General features: G+C 40.7%; 2 protein-coding genes across 3 annotated transcripts in view; both read left to right on the plus strand.

Annotated features, from left to right (window-relative positions):
* ctdspla (CTD (carboxy-terminal domain, RNA polymerase II, polypeptide A) small phosphatase-like a) overlaps positions 1-5,455 on the plus strand; it is a 32,716-nt gene extending 27,261 nt beyond the window's left edge. For both annotated transcript variants that reach the window (XM_080514963.1, XM_080514964.1), the window contains 4 exons: positions 1,603-1,659; positions 2,958-3,050; positions 3,128-3,313; positions 4,502-5,455. In XM_080514963.1, coding sequence (XP_080371089.1) covers positions 1,603-1,659; positions 2,958-3,050; positions 3,128-3,313; positions 4,502-4,627 — 462 coding nt within the window. In that variant the 3' untranslated portion in view covers positions 4,628-5,455. The remainder of the gene's footprint in view (positions 1-1,602; positions 1,660-2,957; positions 3,051-3,127; positions 3,314-4,501) is intronic.
* Positions 5,456-7,909: 2,454 nt separating this feature from the next.
* vill (villin-like) lies at positions 7,910-21,781 on the plus strand (the record flags this gene model as incomplete). Its single annotated transcript, XM_080514806.1, has 20 exons — positions 7,910-7,954; positions 13,248-13,331; positions 13,484-13,558; positions 13,687-13,886; positions 14,264-14,372; positions 14,647-14,757; positions 14,838-15,046; positions 15,149-15,227; positions 15,321-15,419; positions 15,537-15,690; positions 16,830-16,930; positions 17,005-17,142; positions 17,231-17,389; positions 18,396-18,575; positions 18,713-18,858; positions 19,328-19,472; positions 20,243-20,431; positions 20,735-20,803; positions 20,963-21,262; positions 21,668-21,781. 20 exons carry the CDS (start codon positions 7,910-7,912, stop codon positions 21,779-21,781), a joined length of 2,706 nt encoding a protein of 901 aa, XP_080370932.1.
* Positions 21,782-22,527: the final 746 nt, after the last annotated feature.

The following is a 22,527-nucleotide window of genomic DNA, read 5'->3' on the forward strand; positions in this document are numbered from 1 at the left end:
ACAGGTGTCATGCCGAAGGTCAAACCATGTGCTTAGTATTCCTACAGCAAACACCCCCTCTGCTGGATGGCACTGAACTGTGCCTTCTGACCAACTGGAGCTTTAAGCCTGGAGGCAAACAGCAACGAGACTTGTGGGACAAATACGGGGGAATGTGGGTGGAGTTTTACATAAGAGCTGCATGTTTAGTATTCTTATAATAGGTATAAGAATAACAGGTTTCATATACACAGTAGAACATCAGCTCTATAAAGTCATAATGTGGACGGGTCAGGTCACCATTTAAAAACACACTATCATATATTTGCTTACACTATAGGGTTGATAGCAATTTAGGGAGTATTGTTTTACAACATTGGCTATCTGGTGTGAGAAGCAGGCAACTTTATGCTGCAAGTCGCAATGACTTTCTGTGGCAACTTTTTGTAAAATGGAAGAAACTTCAGAAAAACCTCTGTTAAAATAACCAACTATTACCATTTTATTTTACTAGAACTGAAATCAAGCAATAATATTGATACATGCACTACGTCATATTGAGTTATATATCCATAAACAGCAACAGGACCTTACTAGGTTGTTATCTGCCAGCCAATAAATCAAATAGACGGACTCTTTTGCAGATAATCTCGAACAGCATTAAAGCTGTATCTGGATTTAGTCATATATGGGATAAAATAGTACCAGATACCCAAGTTTGCTAATTAGCCTAGCTCCAGCTCTCTTTCAGTCTAACTGATTTTGTCTGGAAATTATTTGTTGGTCAGAAATGTGCAGGATCGTCTTACTAATTAGTTCGAAAAAAATTTAGCATTTAATGACAGAGATTCTAATAAAAAGATTGTTTTGATAACCTTCAAACCTCAAATCCATTTTCTGTTGGCATTTTCTTCACAGAACAGCAAAATAAATGAGGGAAAAAAATGGATGCAGGTTAATTTTTTCCCCAGACATATAGTTATTATATTTGACTGTATTTCCCCCAACATAATCAAATGTATTGCTGCCAATTTAACTTGTGAAATAATGCTGTTAGATAGCCCTATTTCTGTCTCTGTCTATACAAACCAAACAAACAGATGATGGCTCTCACTAAAAACACTTTCTTACGAAAATGCACGGAGACATTTTTCCTCTGTCGCCTGTTTATCTTTCTCCTCCTTTCTGAAATGACACCACTTGCCTCCTACCTAATCCTTTCATCCTCGTCTTTACGCCCTCTGCTTGTCTTCTACCCACGCCCCTCTGCATTCTATCTTCCTCTACCTCCTGCACCTCTCCTCTTCCCCTTTTGTGCTTTTAAAAATGACACAAGTCACGCGGAGAAAATGGCAGCGCTCCTCCTGTCCTCGTCTGTCATCCCGCTCGGCTCCAAGGTTTCTCCCCGGAGTCTCGCGACTCATTTTTATTTAACACAGAGAAACGGAGCGCCGGAGCACAGGGAGCCACATTATACTTAAGCCTTCATCATTTGCCCGGGGCACCTTGCAGGTGCCCCCCCCCCCTTTTTCACCCCCAAGTAAAATCTCGGCATGAGAGTTTCCCTGTCAGGTTGTGTTGTTTTGAGCAACTTCTGATTCCTCTTCTCGTTTCTTCCTGCAGCCCATCAGCAATGCAGACTTCATCGTTCCAGTGGAGATTGATGGCACTGTACATCAGGTAAAACCGCACTGTCATGGAAGCCGTCCAGAAGTTCTCAAATGAAAAAAAAATGCGTATTAATTCATCGGAGATCAAATGGATTTCTTGGCTCAATGTTCCTTTCTTTAGACGCTTCTGTTCCCCAATATCCTGCAGCTACGTCAGGAAAGCTAAACAGATTCACCCTTTGTGTCCTTGCTTGCTGTAACAACAGATGAGCCGTGTCGTGACTGTGTCACAAATCTCCCACTGCTTGTCAAAGGTACCGTCTCGCACACAGGCAATAGCCGTGTTGCCAACTCCTTTGCAAGAAAAGTATAGTTTGTCCATTTTGCTAAAAGGTTGACCAACTCACTGGTCATCAACGTATCATCATAATAAAAGACAGAAATAAAAAGTTTAGAACTACAAATTCAGCTGGAGCAGCTTCATATGTATTTAGATGGTAATATGAGCAGAGAGGGACGAACATCTTCTGTTTTAACTGCAGCAGATAAGGGCTGTAGTGTTTGAGTTGCCTGCAAGTCATTTTTGAAGGGGAAAATAAACCCTCTGTGTGTTTTCCCATCTCAGTCCTCAACAACACCAGAAAAAAAGGGGGGGAAAAAATCACTAGATTTTCAGCGAGTTGCTCGGAAAGAGATTCTCTAAAGGTGTCAGAACATTTGTTAAATAAAGTGACAGAGTCCCTGCTTTGGCAACACAGAGTAGAATTTGGTGTATTTCCCAGAGACAGAAATACCGAGTCTGAATGAAAGTGCTTTCACACCTGCGACACGATTAGAGACGCTGTTGCTTTGCTGTTGAAGTTTGACGCCGACGTTGGAAGTTTCTCTCTCCGTGTCCCGTTCCAAGCAGAAGAAGCCTGAATGCAGCTGTAGCCGGGTTCAAGTAATCCAGGATAGGCTTTCTGCGTCTGCTCTGGCCTATGCTTGATTACTTGCACTTGGAGGCAGCGACTAGCCCGCCGAAGATGGACGAAGATGAGCAAGCAAAGGCAAATGTGGTCGTTTTATGAAATGTTGTAAACCACTGTTCCTGCAATATGTCCATTTTGATAATGGTTGTATAATTTTCATTTAAGAACTGAAAGAGTCACCGTCGGAGTTTAATTCAGATAAAAATGACTGTATGTCTCTACATTTTTTTCATAAAGATGAATGAATTGAACATATTTGAAAGATTAATAAAGCGATAATAACAAGCGATAGCCGTTTTGAATGAGTTTAACCTCCTCCACGTGCAAAACCAATTATTTGGTGCCTGAAGCAAAATATCTCCTGTGCCAAACGTGTGTTAATGTGTGTGTGTTCCAGGTGTACGTCCTCAAGAGGCCGCATGTGGACGAGTTCCTCCAGAAGATGGGGGAGTTGTTCGAGTGCGTCCTCTTCACAGCAAGTTTAGCCAAGGTTGGTTTCACAGCTGGCAGCTCCGCCTTGATGGTCCCCCGCAATTGTTTTGACCCCGCGGTGTCCGCTCTGTTTAGTATGCTGACCCTGTGGCGGACCTGCTGGACCAGTGGGGGGTGTTTCGTGCCCGGCTCTTCAGGGAATCCTGTGTTTTCCACAGAGGAAACTACGTCAAAGACCTCAGCCGGCTGGGCCGGGAGCTCAGTAAAGTCATCATCATAGACAACTCACCTGCCTCCTACATCTTCCACCCTGAGAACGCTGTAAGCAAGTTTCACCCTCGACCCTTTGAGCACACCACTGTGATACTTTTGAGCATCGTTTGATCCCCCGAGAGGCCAAATCTCACCATTAAACACGAAAACATTATTATGGATGCAACCTCACTGGTTATGAAAGAGTCCAGACTTTTCGCTGCATGTTTACTCGCTTCATGGAGGAAATGTCAGGTCACAACACCAATTGGAAGACTTAACAAAGTAAAGGAAACTGCTTCCTTGTGACTATCATTTCTTCATAAAACCAAGCATAACGGCACATAATCAAATAACTGAAGTGATTGTGACCATGGTTGTCCTGTCTGTTTAGAGTGTTGGCCGAGAAGCTAGAGAAGAAATCTTATTTTCAGAGGTTTGCAGGGTTAATCTAGCTACTGACTGGAGGGTCGCTAAGCAACACCCCAGGTCCTAGTATTCCTGGTTAAGGTGAACGAAGGTGGATTATATGCATAGAAATCATTTCCTCAAGGACATCAATATCATTCTTTTTATGATAAAGATTTATCATAAAAAGATATCGTCCAGAGATCTTGATAAAGTTGTGGCTTTTGACCTTGTTACGTTGAAATTAAAACCATAAAAGAAATTGCATAATCCTCCACTGATTATAATTATATTCACCTCGTCTTTGCTTGTAGATTTGTCCAAAACGGCGCCATTAGTGAGCCGCTTCTGTCCGTCCCGGCTAATGTGGTCGCAAAGCACAATTTCTTTACTTTGTGGGAGTCGTGGTTCAGTTAATGATCACAAAGATGTGCTGACTTCAGTGTTGTGTTTCCACCCATCGACTCTGGACTCCTAAACAGGGTCAAAATGCACATTTGAAACGAAGATATCTTACTTATGAGGCTAATGATGATGTGGGAGTTTTTATCTGTGAACCATTGTTAATATATTTAATCTCAAGTGTTGTTTTCTTCTTCTTCTTCTTCTTCTTCTTCTAGCCGGAGGTAGCACTCACAGTTTTATGAGGGTTCTCCCCTTCGGGAAGAGTTTCTCAGTGAAGCTGCTGACACTCTTTGCGCCTTTGATGCATTTCCCCCATTAATTATTTACTCAAAACTCCCACCAGCTTTTCACCTATAACATAATACTGATCGCTAAATGAGATCTCTCTCTCTCTCTCTATATGCCCCATCCTTTAACTCCAATGTCTTCCTCTGTGCTTTGCAGGTCCCAGTGCAGTCTTGGTTTGATGACATGACGGACACAGAGCTGCTGGACCTGATCCCTCTGTTTGAGGGTCTTAGTAAGGAGGAGGACGTTTACAGTCTGTTACAGAGCCTGAGGAACAGGTAGCAGACGGCGGCTCCTTCCCGCCTCGGCATCGCCGAGCAGAGGCCGCACCTCGCTGCCACCGCCGGCGGCCTCGCTCCCGTCCTGCGATCAGCTGCGCGAGTCCCAGCGCCGCTCCCAAGTCGGAGGCTTTCGGGCAAATGATCATAGTCAAATCTAGAGAAAGCAACAGTACGGATTCTCCCCATGTCTGGATTCTCGGACTCTTTGTACAGGACTCTGACTGAGTAAAGATTATATTACTGTATGTACATACGTAAATGTTTCTAAGAGCAAGACATACATAAAGTAATTTTCTATCAGAGAAAGGAGGTTTTACTATTCTATCAAGTAATATTTTAGTTACCAAAAACAATCACACACACAGAACAATGTTTTCTTTTTCCTTTCCTAGAATGGGTGACTTTTTGTTTTTTTGTTTTTTTTTGTTTTTGTGTTGGAACAGTGCTATGCAGGACTGTTGTTTCACGTCTGATTTTTTGTTCAAACAACTGTGATTTATCTTCTCTAACAGAATGAAGTGCCTTCATTACTGTGCTGATTTTGTTGTGTCGGGTTATGGAGTGCAGACCTTTATGCTGCATATTTACTCAAATCTCCAAAAGTGTATTAATTAAATCTTAAAAAATTGAAGTTGGAAATTAGTCTTTGATAACCGTCATGTAATCTGAGAAAACTGAAGTGATGACTTTATAAATCTTAGCCTGTTATGTGGTTTTTGATTTTTAAGTTTGGTAGCATTGGATTGTTAAATTTACCAAAGATTTGTACAATTCAATGTGATTGTGTCTGAAAAAACAAAAAAAAAAATACAAACATAATTTGATCCTTGACAGTGACCGTGAATCAATCCTTGAAGACATCGAATCCCTTATTTATTACTGAAAAAGATTAAATGTGTTTGATGACATCACTGTCCACTGATAAATGTTAAACTTTTGAGGAAAATATAAAGATTAGTTTAGATTATCTGAAATTCTATTTATTGGGGGTGGGGTGTTGGATGCATTGTAAAGAATGCTGTTGAAATCGTACTGTACAACAATATTAAAGTTGCAAGTTTGCACACTGTCGCTGTGTACCACAATGTAATGACTGTCTTGAATCTCAAATCCACTTGGATCAACGGTGTTGTGAAAAATTAGCATGGCTGATTAACACAATCAGTGCTATTTTTTATAGTATTTATTATAATAGCATATAGCACTATAATGTCCAGCCTCTTTTGCTGATCACAAGCACTGCAGTGACTGATGGATTTATCTTAAAATATGAACAATGATGCAAGAACTTCAAGCAACTATTTAAACATACACCAAATACATTTTGTGAGTATATGGTTTCTCTTTATGGATAATAATAATGCATTTTATTTTTAGGGAACTTTACATCTCAAAGTGCTAAAAATGACAATATAATCTCAAAGCAACGGTATAATACACTAAAGAACAGCAATAAAAATCAATAAGAGCCGTAAAATGAGACAATTTTCAGTCCCTTTTTTAATATGTAACTCTAAATAACCTATTGTATTCTGGGAAATATGACTCAATATTCTGTAATCAACTTTGGTGGTGAAAAATGTGTGATTTTGGTCACTAACTGTGCAAGAGGTTTGTTTGCATAATTGTATTGTAATTTTATACTCACTTTAAAATCTTTGGAAACAAAAAAAACGGCCACAATCTTTGACCCGATATACAAATTGATAGTATTAGCTGAAAAGCAGTTCAGGGATATTCAGCTAACCTTGAAATGTTGCTATTACTGTTATATTTGTTTTTGCCACATATGTTTGTGGTCAAGGCCCTCACACTGCAGGTCCTCATTGTGAATTTATTTTGTTCATTCAAATCACAATAATATAATAAAATAAAACATCTTGTGGACGCTGTTAAATGTCTCATTTAAAATACCAGAATGTGCAGAAATGGATCTGCAGTTATCTGAAACCAATATTCTACCATCTTCCCAGCATCAAGCAGGTAACACATATCAACATGCTACATTTTGCTGTGAGCAGCAAAAGAGTCAAGAGATTTCACCCAGAAGCAAAAGAAAAAAAGGTGAAGGTTAATGCGGCATCTTGTTTGCTTGAAGTGCCATAAAAAGGCTGCATGCAATTTCATTTTATGAGCAAAAGGGATATTATAGTTTATATCAGTGTTGTGTTAAAAGTGGTCAAGTGTGGAAAAAGAACCCAATTAAAATAGCCAAGTGACATTTTTCTTTTTAATATTTTCAATATTTACAGTGTTACGAGGGCCACATGGTGGAGCAGTGGTCAGCGCTCTCGTCTCACAGCAAGAAGGTTCAGATACTAAAGCTGAAGTTTCCGTTTGACGGAGGCTCTTCGCTTTAGCATTCTGCGACATTAGCATTCCTCCACAGTGCTGGAGAGCTATTTGCAGCCACTTAATGAACATTATCCTACCTTTTAAAATAAACTGTCACCATGCTGGTAGTTTGTTCCGGCTGCTTTTTCTCATTTCCATTCTTCCATTAATCGTTTTCTCTCTCCAAAAAAAAACAGGAATTATTGCCGAGATCTGCATGACAGCTTTGAATTATATCCCCTTTGCAGAAGTGCAGTGGATCACTTGCACATAAATGTATTGGGATTTTTGACCCAAGCAGTCCAAAAATATCTTGTTTGCACCACCAACCATTTGATTTCTAAAGAGCTTCAGTTGAGCACCAAGGGAGTGAATCAGACTGAATCCCACAGCGCTGCCGGCGAATGTTTCACAACAATATTAAAAACAAACACAAGCTATTTTCTAAGGAACAAATTATTTCTGTTTAAGTAACTAGGAAACCAACTGAACCCGTTTTTAATGAAAAGTAACTAATAATTGGACTCAAGTACAAATTTTTAATGACTTTTCCAACACAGATCAACAAATAGTGACGTTTTAAGACACAAAACACCAAGATCGCAATGTCTACGGTTTATCTAAGCATTTTAATTATGAGGTTGTAAACAGCTGTGTGACACACGTCAGCTCAAGTACCTGCAGGCCAAAATGGCCAACCGGTGCATTAATTATGTGGATATAAACTGGTTAATGTGCAACCAGGTGGAGCTCCAGTGATATCTTGATGTGAACTTTTCGCTTGTGCTTACGTAGCAGCTACTTAAAGGGCTGCAGTGGATTAAGCATTGCAGAGCTCATTGTTCAAGCCTGAAGAATTCTCGCCCTCTCGGTTTTTCCACCTCTCACCTTCCTCTATGAAACGTCAACACTGAACTCAGCACGCTGATTGAATGATCTTCTTTTCGTCATGGAGCACCGGACTGATTCAACATACGAGAGGCAGTGGTCAAAGGTAAGAGAATCTCTTTTCAGCCAGTTAACTTAAAGTTAACAAGTGGGTTAGTTTGTTATGTAACGGTGAGTTCTCCAGACTCCCTGTTTGGGATTGAGTGAACTTTAAAAGATGAGTAGGTAAAAGATGTATCCCTGTACAGAAAACATCAGCAGGGAGCCTGATCTATGATTCATGCTCTGGCTGCAACAGAGAATAAAAGAACCTGACGGATTGTTCACATACTTTGAAAATGTCGGGGACACTAGCAGATGCAGGAGTTTGATGGACTTGGTAGAGAAATAACAGAGCTTTGATTCTTTTCACATCCTTAAACGCTGCGATTTTATCAGAGCAGTCAACATTTTCAGTCTTTTTGAACCCCCATTAGGATGATCTGATAATTTCTTGAAGCTCAAGGTGATCTATGGCTATAAAAGCAGCCAACACCCGTTCCCTCTGCCTTGTGATCACACTCTGAGAAGACTTCTTCTCTTTTACTTTAAAACTCAAGTGTGTTAAAAAACAAAACCAAAAAAACCCCAGCATCTTTCACATTCAAACAAATGCAACACACAAGTTGCCAACGTCTTCTCCGGGGGGAAGTGAACACCCAGAGCTGTAAACCTTCAATAATGTCAAGCGTCCTTCCTCGAGTGGCCGTGTGAGCCGGCACTGAGTGAGAGATTTAGCCACCGAAAAGCCTCTGATGCCTTTCAATACCACTCATAGCTCCTTCAGTCCATCACCCCCCCCCCCCCATCTGCTAGTTGTGACTGTTGTGAAATGAATAATTGGTGTCAAGTGGCCCCTGTAATGCCCACTATGCTGCTGAGGGCTCAGTAACACATAGACTCAACTCATAGCACAGTCAGGGTCTTGAATGATGCTCCAGTCCACTTTTTTTTTTTTTTTTTTTTTTTAACTTGAAGAACTGTGAATTGTTATATGTCTCCTGACGTTGTGCTGCATTTTGCCAGTCTTGCTGCTACACAAAAGCTAGGAAGTGGGAGGCAGTGAGAGGGGGCGTAGTTAATGCTGTAGTATTGTAAATATTGAGCCAGGAAATTGCAGGTGTGTCCAGATCTGGGTGTGGAGATAAACACATTCGGCCCACTCTGCCACACACACTGAGCTTGCGCATAGGGAGAAAGCTCCGTGATATCTTATTAATATATAACTTATCCCTGCTTTCATCGATCTACCTCTTAACAACTTTACAGGAGACCTCCAGGACTTCAGTACGCCAGACACAACACCAGGTAAGAACTTATTTTAGTTGACATCTCTGTTGTATTAACGCATTCATCGCCAATCATTTAAAACACAGCAATTCAAAAAGAGCATCATTTATGTCATAAAAATGCCCAATGAAATATCTTCAAACATTCGAGTGTGCAGTGTTTAATGAAGTGACATCATTTCACACAGCCTAGAGAAAGACATGCAGTAAGTGGGTGAAATGATGGTGTAACGTTACCAAAGCTCATTGTGTGTGCCGAGTGAAAGGACACCGCAGGTTAATTGACAGGGAACCAGTATTTCCTGTCTCCATGATGAACCCAACTCTGAGCTCAATTTGATCTTTTCATGCGTTATTTGCCCAACTTCTTTCTGATTATTTGACCGAGATCAGATTGCCAAGGACAATGGATGAATCCTTTACGACTGGTGGAGCTCTCACTGCAACCACAACCTGCAGCCAACCAACAAGCGAACTGATCAAACTTTGTGGGAAATAGAACATAAAATGTGTGAAACGCAGCAAATTTTATATCTTAAATGTGAAGTAGGTTTTTCTTGCTTGATTAAAACAAACAAAGAAACAAAAGAAACATCATCTAAAGACACATGTATTATGTGAATAGGTGTCTTTAAATTGTGTGCTGATGTCTCTTGTGATGGACTGGTGGCTTGTTCACGGCGTACCCTGCCCTTCCTGGAATCAGCTCCAGCACCTCATTATGACCAAAATTCAAACTAATTGGTAGGCAATAGAAGACAAGGCTCTGATTTCCTTCATTCGGGAATATACTTCCCTGCTATTGCTTATGGTATTCCTAATTCAAGTTGCATTCTCTTATGTATTCAGCTGGTTTTATGACTCTGTGGTGCATATTTGAACTGTTAAACCCCAATTCAGCATGGAAGTTTGGTTCTTCTTTACTTTTGTCAAGATAACTTTCACTCAGTTAAAGTTGTGTCAAAGCCATTAAGACATTGGAGGAATATTTCAGTATGACTCAGCCTTACACATGGGAAGCCAAGTGGAGAAGGATTTTGCAACTTCAGCCCCACTCCTATTATTTTCATTCAAATATCAACCTCTCTTTTGTATCCGTTCAGAATGTGTCACCTCTTTATCTGAAAGCCTGAATGCCAGAGACCCGATAATACTAATGAAGGTGTGGCTGATCCGGGTAAAGTACGGCTGACCTGATCAATCTCACTTCACCTCACGCCACTCGCTCCATCAATCACCGCCCGGCAAGGTGTTTCACTCTTACAGCTGGAGCAAAGATTAGAAGCAGTGTAGCGCATATGAGGCATGAATTATTGCGGGGTTATTTCTCTGGAGAGTATAACTGCATCCACAGCTCCTCCAGCTATTTGACAATCATATCATGTAAGGATCCCGTATTTGCATTCATGATATGTTGCAGGCGTGCTGATTCCCGCTGAGCCTGTTTCTATACAGCGCGTCACCGGTAGGCATACATCCTCGGTTCAGCTGGTGATACAGTGTTTGCTTATCAGTGCTGTTGTTTCTGATATCTGAGTCAAGAGACAGCCAGGGCGCCGCTGATTGCAGAACTTGTATCTTGCTATGGCACCAAGCTGACACTCATTAGAGGGATTAGAGGTGCTTTGCTGTCAGAGATCCAATCTTTTGAAAAGGTTCGCTTGTCACGTTAGAGACATCTGTTTCCTCTGAAAAGATACGGAGCTCACGAGGAGGAGGGGGCCTTGGAAATGAGATATTTTCCCCACTTCAGAAGTTTGGAGGAGTTGAAATTGAATTTCTGCTTTTTGATATGTCAGCTATTACGACATGTTTATTTATAGTGTCGATTCAGGTTTTGCTAAAGTTTGTTGGTACCTCTGTTGCACTCTGTTTGACCAACCTGCAGGCCTGAATTACAAAGTTCCTGTATAAAGTGTGCTAAAGTGCATGCTCTTGCTTTCAGTTTACATCACGAGTGACCTGTCACGCCAACAGGAGTCCTGAAATGAGTTTTGCCTGTACTAGACTCTGTTTACAGAAATATAATCAGCTGGAAATCGTATTGTTTCCATTTGTTTGACATGAGTCATTGGATAGAGCAATTAGCTGCATGAGCTCAAAATGAAATGTAATACCATGGAGTTGGAAATGACAGTGGATGATGTTATAGAACATGTCCATACACCAAATATAACTTTGATAACATCTTTATACATGTTCAGACATTGTAAGAGATACTGTAAATACAAGTACAACACACAAATCTTTGGTGAATCAGGCCTGATGTGTGTCTATATGTGGTGTGCTCTTTGTCTGCCCTTTAACCGTTTGTTTAATAAGTTTGTTTCATGTCTCTTAAGGGTGGATGCACATTTTAGAAGAAAAAAGAAAATAAATGTGTCATTTTTTCCCCCTGAGCACATGAACAAAGTTAGTTCCAGTGAGTACATATTTCATGAAACACTCCAGGGTACGTAGGTGGCATATTCATTTTTCTGTAATAACAATGCCAACTTTTAACTTCTTATCAATTTACACAATGTTAGTCAGACAACATATTTGAGAAAAGTTCTACTCAGATGATGTGTGAACTTCCTAACCAGGGCTGAAAGAAAAGTATTGCCATAATTTTTTTTTACTTGCAGTCCAGAGAGAGTGAGCAAATAAACGTTTCTGTTTTGTGGCATATATGTATATATATGCACTTTAATTGTTGTATCTTGTAGTGCCCAGTACTCTGTGTAGTTCAGTCGCTTGTCTTATGAAGTCTCATTTCAGTTTTTAAGACTGGCTACCAGTAGATTTTTAAGACTGGCTACCATAGACCGTGATCCTGCCCAGCCCTTGGATACCATTGCCTTATTGTACTGCAATAAACCATGAACTCTGCTTTACTTGTATTTGACCCCCCTTGTGTATTCAGATCCTGGTAGATTCATGTCAGAAGGGCGACGAAACAGCTGCCATCCAGCACAAAAAGCATTCAGATAATGCTTGTCATTGACTGGAAAATATCATAAATGGCTGGTGGAGTTGGTGAGGACCAAACAAATACCTTAAAAAACAAGACTTTACAATGTGCACATGAAAATTATTGCTACATGGGTGTTTAAACAAGAAACTACCTGATGAGTGGGGCGTGACAATTGAAAAGCGATTATAATCTTGTAGCTGATTGCTCATTTTCTTTAGATTATTGGAGGTTTTATAGGTTTAATCTTAACCTGTTAGTCATATTTATAGTTAATCATTGTCCATCTTTAACCTCTTACCTTTTTAATATCATCACTTTGAAGCTTTTCTTAAACCGGTTCATGTTTCGACTTTGCTTTGCTCCGACCCTTCACACCAATGATCGAAGTGCACAGCTGTATACTACCCTTTAAAATAAGATTCTCATGATCATTATAATCTCCTCCCTCTGTCGATGAAGAATCCCTGTTGGTTTCCTGCTAGAAGATTGTTTCTTGCTTTATGCATGTATTGTAAAGTTTCAGATTTTACCAGACTTATGATTCAGAAAATGTTTTGCTTTACTGAGGACCGAGAGAATTTGGGATATTTTACCTTGAACATGTTTTATGTGAGGTTTGCAGTAGAACCTGTGGTCCATCTTCACACCTATGAGATTGTCATTTCAATCACTGAATCTACATTTACACCATCTATTTTAAGTTTGACTTCACAATTTATTTATTTTTTAAATTTGCAAATTGTTGCACTTTGTTCTTAGCTTAATCTAAATCTATTAAAAATGTATTTACCTCAAACCACCTTCCGAGTAAATCATTCAAGAAGCGATTTCTTCACAGAGCTGCTGTATTTTCTCACCTGAACAGAAATCATTTGTCATCTGCTAACTAAATGAACTATATTATTTTTGAATGCTTCCTTATTTAGAATAAACAGCTTGGGCCCAAAACCTAATCACTGACCCCTGAGGGACACCGCAGCTAACGTTGCTGTAATTTAAGAACTGTTAATCCTGTACATCGTTGAGATCTCAATCCATATGGACTCTTGGAATATATATGCTTTTTTTTTTTTTTTTTTTTTAATCTAACACTTTTTGGTTTTTATATGTTTCAGTTTAGCAGAATGATGAGTAATGACAGCCAGGACACCCTCAGAAATATCACCCGAAAGCCGGGCCTGCAGATATGGACCATCAATGTGAGTCAGTCCCAGAACTATTCCCATTCATCTCACTCTGCTCTGTCCATTAACATGGTTTTGCAACACAGATGTATGTAAGGTATGGCATGATAAAATCCCACCTTTGCTTGTGGTTTGTGGTTTATGGTGTTGTTGTTTTCATTATTCAGAACATGAAAATGGTTCCAGTTCCAACCAAAGGCTTCGGTAACTTCTTTGAGGGAGACTGCTACATCATTCTGTATGTGAGTACAAAGCTGCTGATTTCCTCGGGGGATTGTGCTTGACACCCAGCATTAATGATGTATGAGATTTATATCTGTCTTGATTCTATATCTGCGTCTCACTGTACGTTTGTCATTATTTTCCACAGTCAAGTGAGAAAAGGGGCTCGAGCCAGTCTGCCGACATCCACTATTGGATTGGGAGGTCCTCCTCTCAGGATGAGCAGGGTGCTGCGGCCATCTTCGTCACCCAGTTGGACGAGCACTTGGGTGGGAGTCCTGTCCAGCACAGGGAGGTGCAGGGCTTCGAGTCGGCTCGGTTCAGGAGCTACTTCAAAAATGGCTTAATGTGAGTCAAAGAAGGTGGCTGGTATTTTAAAGTGGGGTACCGTCTGGCTCAAAAGACAGAGCCTCCCTCTCGTACTCACGCACAAATTTATGTCGTAATCTTTCTGAGGCATGGCTTACTACACTAATCCCTCTGTATGAAATTATTATGACACAAAATAGGCTTGTGTTTTGAAGCTTAGCAGGGAAAAACACGCCTTCCGCTTGCCGGATTGATTAACCTTCAGCCCTTCCATGTTTTCTTCACAGTTACATACATTTTAAAATTGATAAAACAACACATGTCTGAGTCTTTTCTATGTATCCATGCTTCAAAGCTCTCGGCCTTTGTGGTTTATTACACTTGAACTTTGGTTCTGTACACTGATTTGCCCACAGCTACAAGAAGGGTGGGGTGGCCTCGGGATTCAACCATGTTGACACAAATGCCTACAACGTCCTGCGACTGCTGCATGTCAAAGGGAGGAAACATGTCACAGCAACAGAGGTAAGGGGAGTTAAAACGTAAAGGAGAATTGATAGCGCGCAATCCCTCCCACTATTGCAACCACAGGTTTGACACAGTCACGTTACAAGTGGCATTGGCACTCCCCCTTCAACAAATTATAGCGTGCTTGTTGTCGTAGCTGTCAAGGAAGGTGCTAATTGCTCGAGGAGTGCCACGACTGTGTGGTGTTTAATTAATGCATACCCAAGGACAGTTTATAATGTCCATTTGAATTAGGCAGAAATTATGCATCATGCTTGTGTTTTGAGTGCAGGTGGAGGTGTCATGGAGCAGCTTTAACAATGGAGATATATTCCTTCTGGACATCGGGAAAGCCATTGTGCAGTGGAACGGCCCCCTGAGCAACAGAAGAGAGAAACTCAAGGCAATGCTTTATTTATAATGATCGAGAGTGAATGCAATAATACATTTTGTGATCTTGTAACTCCTCTTCTTTCCTTCCAGGCTGTCTTGTTGGCTCAGGACATTCGAGACAGAGAGAGGGGAGGTCGTGCTCAGATTGGTGTCATGGATGGAGGAGATGAGCGGGATTCACCAGAGCTGATGAAAGTCATGACGACAGTGCTGGGCCCAAAGCCCGGACATCTGAGAGACGCCATTCCTGACGACAAATCTGACAAGACAATGCACAACAACGGCGTTAGACTCTACCAGTAAGGATATTATATTGATCAGCTGCATTGTTGCTCAACCACTGGTGAATGATTTTGGCTGTAATATTAATAATGTGGTTCACTTTTCACATTTTTCCTCAGTGTTTATCAGGATAGTGGGAATCTTGTGGTTCAGGAAGTGGCCACGCAACCTTTGATACAAGATCTGCTGCGATCCTCTGTAATGTACCTTTAGCCTTAAAAAACATATTCCTTACATATTTTTGCTGTGGGAAATGGTCCCGGCTCATAGGTTCTGGTAATTCTGTCACAGGATTGTTACATTTTGGACCAGAATGGCTCCAGTGTGATGGTTTGGAAGGGCAAACATGCCTCCAACGAAGAGCGACGAGAAGCTCTGAACAGGGCAGTGGTGAGTACAGTGTGGCTCTTGTGACTTTACCGGTCATGATGGGTTTGGGTTAGCACATCTTTTCGTGAAAATCTGAAATGTTTGTCATCACACATCTCTGTCAATGTTTTCTACCAGGGTTACATCAAAGCCAAAAACTACCCATCCTACACTACTGTGGAAGTCATGACCGAGGGAGGGGAGTCCGCCATGTTTAAGCAATTGTTCAAATCCTGGAGAGACAAAGGGCAAACCAAGGGTTTGGGCACTACGTACAGTGTTGGAAAGATAGGTAACTTCCTAAAAGCCGTCTACAGTATCCCTACAGTGAGGTAGTAATGTCTATTCATCAGTATCATCTGGGCAAGATCAAATGTCTCATTGACTTGTGTAGAATACATCACCTATTCAATGGGAAGTGGGGGCATAAAAAAATTCTACAAACAACATAATGATGGCAGTGAGAATATAAAAGCCACACCCTCAGTACAAAGGCTCAAACCACTTTCATAACATTGTGCAATTTGAGGTTAAGTAGAGCTCAGACTAAATAAAATCATAATGATAATAGAGAGAATAATATATACGCAAGTATTTCTAAAACATACAGACAGTTTTAATGTTCCTATATATAAAATAAAAAAGAGGGGGGAGTTAAACCCCCACAGAATGAAAACACACTAAAAATGCTCATTTAAATGTGAGATCTAATAAGCTTAGAATTTAGTGACTGATATAAAATACAAATGATATACAGCAGAAGTAGTAGAAGTAGAGCATTTGTAGAAAAATATATGATAATGCAACTACACTAACATTCAAGCTTAAAATGATAAGGTTGTAAATTTAGTGCAACAACAACAAAAAACAGATTGAAGAGAGTCATTTTAAGGCTCCATTTAAAATATTGATATTCTCTGCCTGTCTCAGATCATCTAGAAGCTTGTTCCAGTGGTTTGGAGTTTTGTGACTGAAAGCAACATCATCAAAAAGTTTTAGTTCAGCTTCAAAGATCGACTGAGGAGAGAGAAGTCAGAGAGGTTCAAACACTTCAGCCTTTCAGTCTCGTACTCTGGTGCAAAACCATGTAGTCCTTTGCAAATAAAGTAAAGAATTTTAAAATCAATACAAAACCTGACCCGTGTAAAAACTTTTAAAGGTTATTTCTGCTCCGCTTTTCAGCTTTTGTTGAAACTTGTGCAGCTGAATTTTTCAAGTAAATGATTTGCAATCATAAAAAATTCCATTGTATCAGATAGAAATGCACTAAACATTATAAGATATGTTTGAATCTTTATTTCTTTTTTTTTTTAACTTTTCATGGTGACCCTCCCCTGAAAAAAAACCTGCCTGAGTTACAAGATATTTAATGTGTGTGTTGATTTTGTGTGACTTTATTCGGCTGACATTGAACTGTCGGTGTCCTCGCAGCTAAAGTTGACCAGGTGAAGTTTAATGTGATGGAGCTTCATGCACGTCCTCAACTGGCAGCACAGCACCGCATGGTGGACGACGCTTCTGGAGATGTGAAGGTGCAAATAAACATTTCTTGACATCAAACCTTCTCACCCGAAGAAAAAAAAATTAAATAAATTGTCTCTGTCAGGTGTGGCGCATTGAGAATCTGGAACTGGCTGAGATCAACCCAAGTACCTACGGACAATTTTATGGAGGCGACTGCTACTTGGTGTTGTATATGTATCAGCGATCGGGCCAGCAGAAGTACATCCTCTACATGTGGCAGGTCAGTATAATCCCGCCCCTCTGTGCTGCTGGCAAACTGACAAACACCTACTTTGTGTTAACATGATGTTACATCTGTCTGCCATCAGGGACGTCACGCCACCAGTGACGAGATCACAGCATGCGCCTATCAGGCTGTCAACGTCGATAACCAGTACAATGGAGCCCCGGTGCAGGTCAGAGTGGTCATGGGAAAGGAGCCTCGACATTTCCTGGCCATGTTCAAAGGCAGACTGATTATTTTTGAGGTACGGTTTTTCACTCCAAGCATTACTCTGAATATGTTGCAATAAGTGTGACAACTGACTAGTGGACAAAGGATCTTCTTCACCTTTGAAATGGACAATTAGAAGTGGGGAAATTATTAAGAATGCAATCTTTCTGATACTGTATTACATTGTGAGACATTAGGAAAATAGCCTTTATTGTAACTCACCTGCTGAGTGTTTACAATAATGATTCTTACTCAAATAGCAGGATGCAGGATGAGAGTGGGGCCTGAAAGAGTCTATGAATAAAATAGGTCTGAGAAAGTTTCATTTAATGAATGGCACTCAGTTGGAAGTCTGGTCGACTCACTCTGCACTCAGAGGAGATTTTCTCAAAACACTTCACATCCAATTACAGTCAGAGTCACATCAGAATAAGTAGAGAAAAAAATGCCTGTATTTTATTTTGTGATTTGCATTCCTGAAGGGGATATTGGACAATGAAACAGTTTTTCATAGATGTTTGTGGGTTTAAAGTCAGCAGACCTGCCAATTCAACAGTATTACTATTCCCACATACACTCCTATTGTAAGCCTTAAAACTACCCCAAAAAAGGAAGCCCAAAAGCTGAGCAGGCCATTAACGTTGCAGTCAAAAAACACTGATGCATCAGGACTACCAATATCTTAAAATAACAAACAAACCATTCAAAAGATTGTCTGCTCTTAATTGATAATGAAATAAAATGAAAATCAGATTACTTACACTCATATAGATGACTTATTTACAACAACGTTATTTACAGATGTCAATATTCAAAGAGAGCAGAGCCTTGGTTTAATCTGTCACAAACAGTGTGAATATATACGCAGGAAGAAGAAGGCAAAAATGACCCAGGGTCATAACAAACGTGTCAAAAGGCTGATGTAATCGAATTAATTCCAACTGCTTGCGAGCTGTATAAACTTGAAACCAGACATGTACAGCTCCAGCTAAGAATTGAATTAACGGTCTGTACTGAAATGTGTGTGTGTGTGTCCAAAGGGAGGCACCGGTCGGCCTGGCGTGGTTAACCCTGAGCCTCGCGCCAGGCTTTTCCAGGTGAGAGGCACTTCTGAGTTGAACACGAAGGCCATTGAAGTGCCAGCGAGGGCTTCTTCTCTCAACACCAACGACGTGTTCCTGTTGAAAACCGATCGCATGTGCCACTTGTGGTATGGAAAGGTATGCGTTTCATAACAGGGTCGTGTCACAGCCTACAAAGACTTCGACTGGAGCTCTCTTCAAAGAATTGAATGTATTTCCCAGACAATTTCACGGGGAGCTGTGTTTGTTTGATGTCTGCCTCTGTCTGTCTCCAGGGCTGCAACGGGGATGAGAGGGTGATGGGGAGAGCAATATCTGATGTGCTGTCCAAGCACGACAAGCAGGTGGTGATGGAGGGCCAGGAGCCAGCTGAATTCTGGGTAGCTTTGGGTGGAAAGGCTCCCTATGCCAGTGACAAAAGGTAAACACAGTAAGACAATGGATTTTTGTCTTTGCCCGATGACACTTCAAGCAGCCAGATGTTTTCAATGACGAACACATAGCCCCAAATCTATTTATTAGGCCTCGCTATATCGCAAAGACTGAAAAGCATTTCAACCACCCCTTGACAAAGACTTCAGACTTCATCCAAAAATGTCCCTTAATCATATTTCAAACCATTAATGAGCTTACATTTAAATCTGCATGGATTATTTTTATATTAAGGTCAGTGGAATATGCGCAATGCTGTCTGAGACCAACAAAATGCAACATGCCCACCCGCCAGCACACACACACACACACACACACACACACACACACACACACACACACACACACACACACACACACACACACACACACACACACACACACACACACACACACACACCACACACACAAAGCAGATTACTGAGTTGTTTTTAATGGAAAGGCTGGTGTTGTTTCAGGCTGGAGAGGGAGGAGCCGGCTCACAGTCCACGCCTGTTTGAATGCTCCAATCAGACAGGTCGGTTCAGGATGACCGAGGTGGATGACTTTGCCCAGAATGACCTGGATGAAGAGGACGTCATGCTGCTGGACACCTGGGAGGAGGTGAGAGGTCAAAGGGGGCAGAGTCAGTCAGAATCTGGTGTTGATTCCTGCAGATCAGAGCAATTGGTGTAAACCTCAACACTCTCCAGTTATTTATTTACATCATGAAAAGGAAAAAAATGAGTCATCTCCGATTATTTTCCAGCTTCTGTGGCCCTACTGATGTTCTAGTGCGCCCCCCAGGGGAGGTTTGCCTCACACTGTGTAGAATCGCATTACTTAAGCTTATCATAGAGATTTTAATTTACAAAAAGAAATGCACATATTAAAATCAAAGTATTCCATTTAAATAAATACTGAGCAAAATACTAGTGAGTGAGCTTCAGAGCAGCTGCTTTGGCAGTTAACATAAGCTATCTATCATATCTGAGGCTATGTTATTTACCAGTACAGACATTAAGCCTTTATTACAAATACATAAATAAGAGAAATTAGTTTCACAACCATGATTATGAGCCATCCTGAGACAATATGCTCATTAAAATTGTTGTTCTAAGAAATTCAAATATATGAAGATTAAAAGAAAATCAGTAATCGGTACTTAAATAACCTCAGCAAGTGTTAAACGGACCATTGAAGAAATCTTGGTTTGAGGGCTTATCACAGGTTTTCCTGGAAGACTAATCCAATAATATGGGTGCAATTAGGAACTATAACTGTTCAAATAAACACCAAACAAGGGGGTGGGGGGGGAATACATTTTTATGAGACTGAGCCTGGTTGGCGATAGACGCAATTGAAATGTGTCCAACTATTTTTATTCTGCACAGATTTTCTTGTGGGTTGGGAATTTAGCCAACCAGCAAGAGACCAAGGAGGCCTGGAACAGCGCACAAGATTACCTGCGGACGCACCCTGCAGGTCGCGACCCCGACACGCCCGTCGTCTTTATCAAACAGGGATACGAGCCGCTCACCTTCACCGGCTGGTTCAACGCATGGGATCCTCATAAGTGGAGCGTGAGTCTGACATCCTCCCTTTGATCTCCCCGGGAGGGCCCGGAGAGTCGTCTTTATTAATAGACTAACACAGCACGATCAAGGCGCGACTAATTTCCATTACTTTGACATGCTTATCTACTGATTGAGGAAATGAGGCGAAAATATCACACAAGGCTGTCGGCCGAATGGGTCGCGTGTGATATTTAAAAGTACTGTTCTGTCACATTCATGGAGGATTTGATTTCAAGGATTGTTTGAAGATGAAGACGATGCCGCATGCTCACTAATGATCAATCCTGGTTCACTTGATCTTCTCCACAGGGAGGCAACTCCTATGAGGATATGAAAAAAAAGCTGAATGATCCGGCATCTCTCTCACAGATCACTATAGTAAGTGATTGACACTAATCCTAACATTCATTAATAAAATGTACTGATAGCATTGACTTAATAACCACTAATACCCTTTTTTTTTTTTTTAACACAAAATATCCTGTCAATTTGAAATATGAAAGGATGATCTCAAAAGCTGTTTTCTCATATCTGCAGGGTCTGGACACCACTGACTTCAGCAGAAGTCCTGTTGGGGTGGGTGGGGGTGGGGGTGGCTATGGGGCTCCGGGGGGCCCTGTGAGTTCTCCTCCTTTCTACAGGGTCCACGGAGGCGAACTCTCCCCCAGGTCTTCTCTTCCCAACAGTCCGTCTCCGGGAAGAGTCCAGTTCAAGTCCTCCTCGAGTTTCTCTCGTTCGTTCTCAGCTGCCGGCGATGGGACGTACCTGGACCCCGAGCTTCTCCTTAACAAGGCCGCCAGTGATCTCCCACCGGGAGTGGACCCGAGCCAGCGAGAGGTGGGTGTAGTGTTGCGGATCTAGTGCAAATGTTGGGGTGTTAGTTGTTATTAATTGTGTGAAAGCTGAACGTGCCAAATGTGCCAAAGGGTTTGTGAGTGGGCCTGTCTGACAGGTGTCCCTGAGGAATACTCATTTTGCTAATGAGTATTCGTCATATTCAGCCAAATCCCTTTCAGAAACAACATTGTATATAAATATGGAAATTTGGATGATCTGGGCTTAAAGGGGGCTATATTTGAAGTTTCATATAAAATCTAGTACAATGTTTGGGCACTGAGGAGATATGGTGACTATTCTCCTATAGGCCCAACAGCTCATAATAAATGTCCATGCAATAACTGTGTATGTACAGTAGAGGTCATCCTGTACAACAGTTTATGTGTTTGTGTGTTTTGGCTGCAGGATCACCTGTCTGATCTGGATTTTGAGCACCTTCTGGGCTCAAATCGCTCGGATTTCATGCGTCTGCCGAAGTGGCGTCAGACTGACTTGAAGAAAAAGGCAGGACTCTTCTGAGAATAAAACAATATCAAGCTCTTAGAGTACAATACTGAGATCTCTTATTTAGCTCAGTCAAGAAAATAAAAGTGGTGCCTCTGATTTTTTGTTTCGTTTTACTCATCGGACAAGTTATTGTGATTAATGATGTTTGCATAAAATTATCTTAAAAGCATGATTGTGGCCATACATTGAAATGTAAGGATCGATCATTTATTTTAAGTGTATTTTTAATTGTTCTTTGTATCTGTGTTTTAATATGTTGTGTTGATCGAGTTTTACCAGCTTGCTATTATTGTATTTGAAGGTTGAGTCATTTTTATAGTGAATTAAGAAAACATTCAGTCAGAGACTCTGAAAATGGTATCGTTTAAGAGCATCTGCAAAAGCAAATAACAATATGATGTACTGAAGACACAGACTCATGAACTGGTCACAAAAGAACTGCTGACAAAAACAATTAAGTATGAAGGTAAATATTGGAATCTGTCTGAAACTATGTTTAATAAAGTGAATTATTATGGTTTATTGTGTTTTATATCAGATTCATATGGAGCAAAAGGTCAGGTGCATTTACAAAAATTACAATAGTATTAAAAAGTAATTTTTTTGTATTACAAACTAAACATACACTCACGACATGAACTAAAACGTTTCAAGCATTTCAATATTTCTATTGGGATAATTATGGCATCTGGTTAAAAAAAGGGGAAAAATGTGATCTTATGACATATTTTGTGAAACTGCAATATGAGTGGCCATGG

Source organism: Blennius ocellaris (genome assembly GCF_963422515.1).
Source record: "Blennius ocellaris genome assembly, chromosome: 19".
Taxonomy (NCBI): domain Eukaryota; kingdom Metazoa; phylum Chordata; class Actinopteri; order Blenniiformes; family Blenniidae; genus Blennius; species Blennius ocellaris.